Genomic DNA, 12359 nt, shown 5'->3' with positions numbered 1-12359 from the left:
GCATAAGACAAAATATTTTCTGCACACATCAAACTGCATTCACAAAGAGGGAATCCCCACTACCTTTTTACTACACAGAAGAAAAGAACATTTGTATCCTACAAACAATCACAACGTCTGGAAGCTAACGAAGACTATCTGGTGAAATCTAGAACTGTTAAAACAGCAGTCAGAGATGCCAAACTCCAGATGGAAGAAAATTTAGCTAAGAATATTAAAAAGGGGGATAAATCCTTTTTTAGATATGTTAGTGACAGGAAAAGGAACACAGACGGGATAGTGCACCTAAGGAAACCTGACGGTAACTATGTAGAATCGGACTTCGATAAAGCCGAACTACTCAATGAATACTTCTGCTCAGTCTTAAACCTGTGAGGAGCTGGGATCCGGTCCACAGCTGCAGACAAGGGAGAGCTCAGAAGACCCGTTCCAGAATTTTGAATTTATCGCCAGCAGCGTCTACCAAGAGCTATCAAGGCTCAAAGTGAACAAAGCCATGGGACTGGATAAACTGCACCCCAGAGTGCTTAGGGAATTAAGAGATGGCGGACCCGTTAGCTGCACTCTTCAACTTTCCCTAAGCACAGGAAAAGTCCCATTGGACTGGAAAACAGCTTACGTCATTCTGCTCCACAAAAAGGGATGCAGGTCAGAGACTGCAAATTACAGACCGGTAAGCCTCACATCAATAGTGTGTAAACTTATGGAAAAGTTGATTAAACACAAATTAGATACGATTCTGAACGATAAAAGGCTGAGGGATCCCCACCAGCATGGATTTACAAAAGGAAGGTCCTGCCAATCCAATCTGATCAGCTTCTTTGACTGGGTAATGAAAAAGTTAGATAAGGGAGAGTCCCTGGATATCGTGTATTTGGACTTCAATAAGGCTTTTGATAGTGTCTCACACCGCAGGTTATTGAACAAGATGAGTTTGATGGGACTAGGAGAAACATTGACTGCATGGGTCACAGACTGGCTCAGTGGCAGACTTCAAAGGGTGGTGGTAAATGGTACTCCATCCGAAACATCGGGAGTGATCAGTGGAGTGCCGCAGGGCTCGGTCTTGGGTCCAATCCTATTTAATATCTTTGTACGGGACCTGCCTCAGGGTCTTTGAGGTAAAATTGCATTATTTGCTGATGATGCTAAACTGTGCAACGTAGTAGGCAGAGAAACCGGGCCCGACACTATGACGCAGGACCTACTTTTATTGGAACAATGGTCCACTACTTGGCAGCTGAGTTTTAATGCCAAAAAGTGTACGGTTATGCACCTTGGTAGCAGAAACCCCTGCAGAATTTACACCCTGAATAGTGAGACCTTAACAAGAACTATTGCAGATCGGGACCTGGGAGTAATCATTAGTGAAGATATGAAGATTGCCAATCAAGTGGAGAAAGCTTCATCTAAGGCTAGACAAATACTAGGTTGCATCCGTAGAAGTTTTGTAAGCCGAAAGCCCGAAGTTGTAATGCCGCTGAATAGGTCCATGGTGAGACCTCATCTGGAATATTGTGTTCAATTTTGGAGGCCACATTATCACAAGGATGTGCTGAGAATGGAGTCGGTTCCACTAGGATGGTCTCAGGACTCAAGAATCTCTCATATGAAGAACGTCTAGATAAGTTTACAGCTATACTCTCTCGAGGAACGCAGAGAGAGGGGAGACATGATAGAGACGTTCAAATATGTTACTGACCGTATTAAGATGGAAGAAGACATCTTTTTCCTTACAGGACTTACGATAACAAGAGGGCATCCGTTAAAAATCAAGGGTGGGAGATTTCATGGTGACATTAGGAAGTATTTCTTCACCGAAAAGGTGGTTGATCGTTGGAATGATCTTCCACTTCAGGTAGTTGAGGCCAGCAACATGCTCGATTTTAAGAAAAGATGCGATAAACATGTGGGTTCACTTCAAGGAAGTGCTTAGGGGGGAGGGTTCTTGTGTGGGCAGACTTGGGCTGAAGGCCCTTTTTCCTGCTGTCATATTCTATGTTTCATCATAGTAATGCAACATACATATTCAGCCAATATCACCTGCTTAATTTATTTGATTTGATACAAATCATGATAATAATGAAAGACATGTAATTCTTGAAAACTAGTCAGGAATATATGGTTAACGCAATTTAAAAAAATACTATTACCTACAACTTTTCATTTTCCTTAGAAAAAGGCTGACAATAGGACGATGATAAATCCTTTGAAAACCAATATAGTTCATTTGGTCAAATGTTAATAAATGTGTTTCGATAAGTGTGGCATGAAAAGGATACTACCTAAAAACAACTGGAAGAGCAAACATTCTAGATTTTTAAAATTATGGCCCTTGGTACAAAAATATTCACATATTTAAGCCCTGTCAGCTAGAATTTTTGAATTTAAACTATTTCTCTGGTAATATTCCCAGCTCACCATCGAGGAAAAACTCCATTCTCCAGGCTGGTAGTTTGACTGCGACGCACTCGCCGTTGGTAACTACTGGCACAGCTGCTGGTAAGTGATGAGCTTGGGGAAGGAAAGGGAGTGATAAGGAGGCTACTCAGGGATGCTGTTAGGAAGAAAGAAATGGAAATCTATAAAGAGTCTATCAACAAAAAGTGAAATAAACACAGAAAATGCAATTCTCTTCCACAGTAGACATAATGCACTGATTTTTCAACCAATACAAATCCATGAAAACTGTTTAAAAATGTGTTTTAATTTCAAATCACAAATTAATTGGAGAGCCCACTAAACCTACATAATGAAGCTTCCTCTGAAACTATGGGCTCCTTTAACTAAGCTGCGATAGCGGTTTTAGCGCAAGTTGGCGTTAGTTCTAGCCACATAGCGCGGGTTTAGTGCGTGCTAAAATCCTGTGTGTACTAAAAATGCTATCGCAGCTTAGTAAAAGGAGCCCTATGTGGGCAAAATGATTCACTGTCCTTGACAGAAGAAAACCTGTTCATAGGTATTTGGTGAGAATATTTTCATATATTTCAATCTGATTAGAATACAGAATTTGGATTTGAATCTGGAATGAGAATGAATATTGCAAAGCTTTTTTTTTTTATCTTCTCAAGTATTAATTTTTCAATACTTTGATTAATGTTTAACATATGTACAAAGAATTCAAGGATACTGATGAACATCAGCAGATAATGTATATAATAAAAAGTGCACTGACAGTAAAGATAGTTACTTCTACAGAAAATTCTCTGTAGAAAACAGGAAAAAAAAAAAATCAGACACAAACGGGTAATGTCATCTAACAAGCCAATCATCACTATCTCATGTCTACTGCAGATCTTAGACATCCCTGGGAAGGTGAAAGATATGTGTCCAATCTATCTGGCATCTACAGAGACCTCATCAAAAGACAAGCAGCTTTGCTTTATTCATCAACAAGCAGAATGAATCAGTCACACAAGAGCAGAGTCCCATAGCTAAAGGCTGCCGTATTTTATTAAGCTTTAGGATTTTTAGGGCAATTCTGACAAGTATATTAAGGTCAACTGATTTAATTGAAAACCCTCCTAAACTGGTTGTTCAAATGCATTGTATCTTTGAAGACATTGTTTTACAGTAATGAGATGTAAAAGGTGTGGCTGGATGATCATGTAGCAACTCTAAATGTTTCATCAATTGACATCAAATAGAGATAGGAAAAGCAATCTCGTCACAGCTCTGCCCTTAAAGTGCTTTCACACCATCATTCAATTGCTATGGGCTATGCAGTCTACTACTGTAATCAGTTTGATAATGTTCTTCTAGCTATCGTAGTTTCTAATCTGTTTGGTTCAAAGCTAATAGAGTGGAATGGCAATATGGTTGTATTTTTTTCATATAATAACCCAGCAATCTTTTACAATGTATTGTATGCAGGGCCTATTCTTCTTTTTGGGCTTAAGGCTTTGAGATGAAAGTAGGATGCATTAGATTGACTTGAAAACTAGATATGAGTTCTGTATTCACTTTTTCACGCATTAGAGAGTTCTGTATTCACATTTTCACTATTCATGACCATGCAGAGTGTGTTCCCATGAGAATGAAGGTATTCATAGAGCTGTGCGTGAGTATTGTTACAGTAAAAGACTCTACACACTGTACTTTTATTTTTTTTTAAAAGTGTGTAAAGTACATTTATAACAGCTGTTCTTTACAAGAAGTGTAAAGAAGCAATTATGGACAGTTAACATGGTTGTACAGGAACCTAACTTCCTTTTTCCATAGGATCAATGGTTCTATATTTGTGCTTTCAGTATTCACGTGGTTTTCTAGGAACCCCAGCAAATAGCAAGAATGCACTGTAGTTAGGACAAGTTTGAAGAACTGTAAATATTGTAGAAAAATGACAAATATGTTGAATAAGAGACCAGGGCTTGACATTCAGTTTCTTTTAGATTTAGGTTATTGCTAATAAAAAAAAAAGAGTGCTTTCCAGTTAACGAATTTCAGCTCTGCTTGTTCCAGGACTGTATCAAGCCAGAATTGTACCTTGCATGACTTGCCCTCTGGTACCCTTAACCCGCCCGCTGTGCCATGGCTAAGAGGAGACAATGATAGGGAGCAACATTGGCACCTTACTTCCCTTCTGCCTGCACCACTCGCATAGCCTCAGTTTGTGGTTCAAAGAACATAAGAATAGTCTTACTGGGTCAGACCAATGGTCCATCAAGCCCAATAGCCCGTCCTCACGGTGGTCAATCCAGGTCACTAGTACCTGGCCAAATCCCAAAGAGAAGCAACATTCCTTGCTACCGATCCAGGACAAGCAGTGGCTTCCCCCATGTCTATCTCAACAACAGACTATGGACTTTTCCTCCAGGAAATTGTCCAAACCTTTCTTAAAACCATTTACGCTATCTACTTTTATTACAACCTCTGGCAATGCGTTCCAGAACTTAACTATTCTCTGAGTGAAAAAATATTTCCTCCTATTGGTTTTTAAAAGTATTTCCCTATAACTTTGAGTGTCCCTTAGTCTTTGTAATTTTTGACAGAGTGAAAAATCAATCCAATTGTACCCGTTCTACTCTACTCAGGATTCTATAGACTTCAATCATATCTCCCTTCAACCATCTCTTTTTCAAGCTGAAGAGCCCTAACCTTTTTAGTCTTCCCTTATACGAGAGGAGTTCCATCCTATTTATCTTGGTCGTTCCTCTTTGAACCTTTTCTAGTGTTGCTATACACTTCATCTTCCTGATTCGCACTTTTAAGACTCGTGACTTTGGTTATTTACGATTTTTTAAACCCAAACCCAACCCCGCCTCCCCGACCTCTGTACAGCTTACCTCATGAGACTACAGCGGGAATTCACAGCAGCCATTTTTGTGGACAGCTCTGCATGGGGCAGGAGCGTAGGAAGAGCACTGCTGCCCCGCTTCACCGCTAGACCACCTGGTAAACTGTATAGAGGTCCGGGAGGAGAGGGTGGGTTAGAGTCGGCTCTAAAAGTTATTTGTGTTTTTTTCAATATTCGCGGGCTGGCTCTGCCCCTAACCCCTACGAATATTGAGAGGAAAGTGTATCTTTCTTAAGGAGACCAGAATTGAACAATACTCCAGGTGAGGTCGCACCATGGAGCGATACAGAGGCATTATAACATTCTTAGGCTTGTTAATCATCCCTTTTTAAAAAATAATTCTTTTGTTTGCTTTTTTGGCTGCCACCTCCACAAATTGGGCAGAAGATTTCATCGTACTGTCTACGACACCCAGATCTTTTTCTTGGGTGCTAATCCCAAATGTGGATCATAGCATCTGGTAAATGTGATTTGGGTTATTGTTCTCAATGTGCATCATTTTGCAATTGTCCACATTACATTTCATCTGCCACTTGGATGCCCAGTCTTCTAATTTGCTAAGGTCTGCCTGCAATTTTTCACAATCTGCATGCGTTTTAACAACTTTAAACAGTTTAGTGTCATCTGCAAATTTAATCACCTCACTTGTTCCAATTTCCAGATCATTTATAAATAAGTTAAATAACACCGGTCCCAGTACAGATCCTGGTGGCACTCCACTGTTTACTCTCCTCCATTGAGAAAAATGACCATTTAGCCCTACCCTACCCTCTGGTTTTTATCTAATAACCAATTCCTAATCAACAACTGAACTTTGCCATCTATCCAATGACATTAATTTTCTCAGGAGCCTCTCATGAGGAGCTTTGTCAAAAGCTTTCTGAAAATCTAGATACACTACATCAGCCGGCTCACCTGTATCCATGTTTATTCACACCTTCAAAGAAATCAAGCAAATTGTAACGCAAAATCTCCCTCAGCTGAACCCATGCTAACTCTTTCCCATTAAATCATATTTGTCTATGTGTTCCACAATTTTATTTTTTATAATTGTTTCTACCATTTTGCCCGGCATTGAAGTCAGGCTTACCGGTCTGTAATTTTCTGGATCTCCCCTGGACCTCTTTTTAAAAAACTGGCATAAAATTGGCTACCCTCCAATCTTTACAAGCTGAACTAAAACCACTTTGGGTTCCACAAAACTAGCAGTTTCTATGCCTTCATAAACCTGATTGGTGAAGGATGAAATGATGCAACATTAAACATGAGTATGGTATGCTGCTATCATAACAAGATACAGTTTACCGAGGAGATACTTGGACCAGGTAATAAGAGATTAAAAATACTGAAGTAAAGCCAGTGGAGAACAAATAAATGGGTCAAGCTTTGTCTGACCAGATCACCTCTTCCACTTGAAGCAATCTGATTTCCTAGTGGACAGCTTTCTAGGAGCAATTAGAGTGGCATTTAGAGTGAGCAAGCTAGACAGATCCTACTGAGCATTCTCTTCAACACTGGGTAGACAAATACAAGTGCACAAACCACATCTGAGTGATGGCACAGCTGAAAATAGTCAAACTTGGGAGGTAGCAGATATGCAGAAAGTCCTGCACATGCTCAGAAAAACCTGCTAATTTGCTTTCCTGAAAGAGTTGTCTGTGTCACCACCATCAGATGTCGTCACCCACTTGTGTGGCCAATTCATCCTTCTTGTCGACAAGAGAACTTCTATTACACAAACACTCTTGAAGTCAACTATATGTATATTATACCTATTAACAAAATGTTTGCTAGAGCTACATATTTCTAAAAATAATATTTCTCTAAGTGTAATGCACTATATTTCACATTAAGATCTGAAACTGGGCTCTTTACACCGCAGAATTTTTAAGATGCCACAAAATAAAACAGGTGCACACACATTTAAAGCAAGTTATATAGCTATGAAGGCCCTATTTCTTTTATAACAACTCAGTAAGACTTTATAATAGAAAAGACTCCTTTTCAAAAACAACATTTTTAAATAGGTTTATTTTACATATTAAACCTAAGCTCTCAAGTTATAATATTTTAAAACACATATATTCAAATAACTATGTTATTTGGATCCCTATAACAATAACTGTTGCAACTCTACTAGATATATTACCTTTGTATTTTTTTTCTTTTTAATTACAAAGCCAGAGGCTAAGAAGAGAACAACTAACCTAGAAAATGCTATAGACTGCCCAAGTAGCTCCAATGAAATCTATAGAATCAACTGAGAAATATAAAAACCGGCCTTACCTGATCTTGCTATTCCACTGTCTCTGTCATCATTCAGTCCTCTACCAGGCATATCCATTGGATTACTGTGAACTGTAAAATATACATCCATTATCAACTTGATATTAAAAAGCATTGTTTTGGACTTTTGTAAGTCTAAAATAATATCCATGCTAATCCTATTTATTTTGTTTTTTTCAAAGCACAGCACAAGTCCATCACCAAACAGTTTGCTAGAGATAGCTGAACAAACGTTCAAATCACCATTACTTTTGAGTATTACTTGCTCAAAACCAACACATTTATTCTTCAATTATAAGTAATAGTGGCCTGATATAGATATTTTGTACAAACAGGCCACAAAGTTCTCCATATATATACAGGGGGAAGTATCACTGCAACATGCATGCAGAGACAGGGTGCAAATGAACTACAGAAGTGCTATTTATATACATGCAGAGATTGTTATAGTATTTAATAAATGAAAAGGAAGACTAAATAGGAGGAGAAGAGATTACTATTAAAATATATTTTGTTTGTTCAACTGAGCCGTGAGAGGTCCAAATCATTAGATATTCCCAAGTATTTCATTTTGATTTGATTAAAAATTAAATCCATCTTTCCCAAACTGACAACTCAGCCATGGAAATAACAGTTGTATCATAAGACTAATAGCAGCTCCTTATGATTTGTACTAAATACAAGCTCATTCTTAATTTCAAAATTATAGGTTGACAAACTCCAGATGTTTTAAAATTTCATTTGTAGTCTGAGCTTTTACAGACATCAAAGTTTTCAGTTATATTAAACCTCATGAGAAACATTTTAGAATTCTGTTGGATTTGTATGATACGAACACATACAAAGATCCCAAAATGTTGCCATACAGGGTCAGACCAATGGTCCATCTAGCCCATTATCCCATCTTCACAATGGCCAATCCAGGTCACAAGTACCTGGCAAAAACCCAAATAGCAGCAGTAATTTATCAGCTACTGGTAAAATTTTTCCCTAGAAATATTGGGAAAATATTATTTTTATTTCTATAGCTGAGCAAGTTCAACTAGCATTTTTTTACACCAAGCTACCCACACAGCACATGGCAAACCTGCAAAGAAAGAGGTGCTCCGGTTCAGGCGGAGCGGACCTTGCTCAGAGAATGCCCGCCTAGGGCTGCAAAGCTGTGAGAGACCTACATAGCAAAACGTAAAACACATAGGAAAGAATGAAATTAGTAAAGCAAAACAAAGTCCTGGGAGTGGGAAAATAAGGGGAACCTAGGAGCAGACCAAGAGATACAGAGAAGGTTGTTGCTGGGGGGGGTTTCATTGTTTGTTTTTAAGAATTAAAGCAGCAGTGCAGCCAGGCCAAATAGCATTTTCAGTTAGGACACACTTTCTGAATGGTGTAAAATAGGATATGCCAAGATTTGTTCTTGCCACCCCCAAAACATGTTAGAATACCAGAAAGAATTCAGTGTTTTTTGGTTTTACCCTTTTAAAATATCAGGACTACATATCCCAAAACAGTTTGGCATCATGGAAATTTAAAAACTGCAACAGAAAAGCAAAATTGATACTGTGGGAAGTGTATGGCACAGTGGTAAGAGCTACAGCTTTAGCACCCTGAGACTGTGGGTTCAAATCCCATGCTGTTCCTTGTGACCCTGGGCAGGTACATTAGATAGAATGTGAGCCCAGTACCTGAATGTAAACCACTTAGGATATAAGTGGTATAGAAATACTAAAAAAATAATAAATACTGGAATTTTGAAGTGTTTCCCTGGATTTCTCTCCATTGCTTTTTAACAGAAAAAAGGGGGAAATGGATAGAATTACTTAGATTGACATGCTTTATTTAAAGGGCTGTGGCTCACTGGTTGAGCTGCTGCCTCTGCACGCAGAGGTTGAGAGATGAAATCTCAGGGCTGCTTTTTGTGACCCTGGGCAAATCACTTAAATCTTCCAGTGCCCACCGCTTTGAATGTAAGCTTTTAAATGCCAAAGCCAGAAAAAGGTGGTATACAAGTCCCTCATGCCTTTTCCCTCCAAAATTATGTGGTATAAAATAATACAATACATAGGAGTGGTGTTCAGTTTTTCTGAAAATGTTTATTTTGGCAAAATGGTAACTACTGCTTTAAAAAGGTTTAAAAACAAGCTGCCATAGCCCCAAAACAGTCCAGGTTAAAGATCAGAAATAATTATCCATTACCAAGGTCGAGCAATTCTTAGAGGCGTAAAACAAGCGTAACTCAAAGCGGTAGCATTGATCAGATACTTCTCCGTTCCAAGCTCTATTGCTTTCTCTTATATCCTAGACCTTATTCATTCAAGAAATTTATTGTTTCATGCTGTATGGCATAAAAGCTGTCTATCTCTGATTAATGTCCTTTTCCTATTCCACTCCTTAGTGTCTGCCTTGTATTTATGATGTCTGCTTGGGGTTCTGAAACAGTACAACATCATTTCAACTAGGAGTGGAAAACTTCTGTATACTTGCTTGCACGGGCAACTAAATTCTGCTTGCTAGTACCTGCTACTATTCTCAAACTAAGGAGCCAAGATGGCCTGCAAGGTTCCCGTTCAGCAGCCACCACCATGATCCATGGCAGCCTCTATTATCAGCCCCACAGAAAGAAAGAACCACTGTTTTGTGCTGAAGAAATTGAGAGGAGGGAAGGATGGTTTGAAAGGAACATGGCAAAGCAAACAAGAGGTAAAAAATACAAATTCCCCCACTTCACTGAGTAAATAAAATAACAAAAAGCAAAAAAACAAAAAAAAAACACACCCCCAAAATGTAATTAGAATATTCTCCCTCCTACATCCCCCAACCATATAAAAATAAACATTACAGTAGTTAGATAGGAAAATATTTTCTACTTGCATCTAAAAACTTCGGTTGGTTTCTAAAAATTTTCTAACCCTAGTTGAAAGCTATGCCATCGGTAGTTTCACTACCAGTAGGACCTCCCCAAGGCGGACAGATTTCAGTGGAGATGTCAAACTAGCGGTGTACCACCCATCTGGGCAGCAGAAGATAGGCACTGCTGGAGGTGGTGGATCACATTTGATGCGACAAAGGTGACAACATCAAATTTATACTGCGCAGAAGAATGACCCGGCAATCTACTTCTGTATTCTGTCAAGGAAACTTGATGATGATGAGACAAAGAATCAATGTATAGTGCTGGAAAACAGTTTCCTAGGTTAAAAGGCACTCATCACGCTACTAGGGAAGAGCTGATTGTCACCCAGAGTATGCCCACAAATAAAAGCTGCCAGGATGTCCTGATGCTGATATTGCTGGACAGAAAAGGGAGATCAGAAGCTGTAAAGATATTCTCAACATAGGAACATGGAACGTACGAAGCATGAATCAAGGAAAATTGGAAATTGTTAAAGTTCAAATGGAAAAAACAAAATTGATTTGATAGGGATCAGTGAACTCAAATGGACAGAACAGGGCCATTTTCAATCAAACGAGCACTGGATCTGCTACTCTGGCCATGAAACATACAGGAAAAATGGCGTGGCATTCATCCTCAACAATAAGCTTTCAAAGACAGTACTAAGTACAATGTTATCAATCTGTCTACAGGGAAAGCCAATCAATGTCACCTTGATCCAAGTATATGCTCCAACAAAAGACGCAGAAGATGAAGATGTAGAATTGTTCTATGAACAACTTCAAAATGTAATAGATCAAACACCGAAACAAGATCTATTGATCATTATGGGGGACTTCAACGCAAAAGTAGGTAGTACACCTGAAGATACAGTGGTTGGAAAGCAAGGTATATGAGAAAGAAATGAAGCTGTCAATCAAATTGACTACATCTTCATAGGACAAGAGATGGAAATCTGCAGTTATGACTGCAGGGACTAAACCAGGAGCTGATTGTGGAAGAGATCACAAGCTTTTGACATGCAAGATCAAGGTAAAGCTTTACAAGAAGATATTGGAGACCTCCTAAAATATGATATTGAAAATAATCCATCAGACTATTGGAGAAAACTAGACAACAGATATGCCTTTTATGATACAGGAGACAGCTCAGTTTGGAATAACATCAAAACCATAATTAGTAATGAAGCTTAAAAAAAAGGACTCCAGAAGAGAAAGAAAGCCAAGAAATTGGATCTCAGAAGAAACCAGAAAAGTAGCAGAACAAAGACTATGAGCAAAATTTTCCTGTGATAGAGAAAAAGTATCATAAATGAATCGAGTGTTTCAATATCAAGTTCAGCAAGACAAACAATGATATCTCAAGGATATTTGTCAGAAAACTGAACTGGAACATATAAATGGATAAACCAGATTAGCTTATCAGGATGTTAAGAAATTGCGGCAGACAAAAGTCAGGACAAATACTGGAACATGGTATAAAGAAAGAATTATGACAAAAACTGTGAAAAATAAGACAGGAGGGCACAAAAAAATTTGAAAGGTTTGATGCGTTATGGGAATACTGAAGACACAGCTTCTCAGTTCCGTAGAAAACTAAAACTGATGGTCCTGCGAGCCAATGTTGAGTGGGAAGATACCGGCATGTGTGCGGCATAGCCACTGCCCAAAAAATTTAAAGTGACAGTGCACTTTATATTGTCCATACTGAGTTTCATGGATGACATAGAAACATGACAGCAGCTAAAGGCCAAATGGCCCATCTAGTCTGCTCATCTGCAGTAACCATTATCTCTTTCTCTCTCTGAGAGATCCCATGTGCCTATCCCAGGCTCTCTTGAATTCAGACACAGTCTGTTTCCACCACCTCTTCCGGGAGACTGTTGCA

At 38.8% G+C, this 12359-nt stretch overlaps 1 protein-coding gene across 4 annotated transcripts in view; it reads right to left on the bottom strand.

The window, feature by feature from the left end:
• FNIP1 (folliculin interacting protein 1) overlaps positions 1-12359 on the bottom strand; it is a 110306-nt gene that overhangs the window by 38415 nt on the left and 59532 nt on the right. For 3 of the 4 annotated variants that reach the window (XM_033926962.1, XM_033926961.1, XM_033926963.1), the window contains exons 7-9: positions 8670-8753; positions 7583-7654; positions 2422-2557 (exon numbers count right to left, since the gene is read on the bottom strand). In XM_033926962.1, the coding sequence (XP_033782853.1) occupies positions 2422-2557; positions 7583-7654; positions 8670-8753 (292 nt within the window). The remainder of the gene's footprint in view (positions 1-2421; positions 2558-7582; positions 7655-8669; positions 8754-12359) is intronic. The other variant, XM_033926964.1, reaches the window with a different exon arrangement.

This window comes from Geotrypetes seraphini, chromosome 18 (genome assembly GCF_902459505.1).
Source record: "Geotrypetes seraphini chromosome 18, aGeoSer1.1, whole genome shotgun sequence".
NCBI classification, from domain to species: Eukaryota; Metazoa; Chordata; class Amphibia; order Gymnophiona; family Dermophiidae; genus Geotrypetes; species Geotrypetes seraphini.
This window is presented reverse-complemented; position numbering and strand designations above follow the sequence as displayed.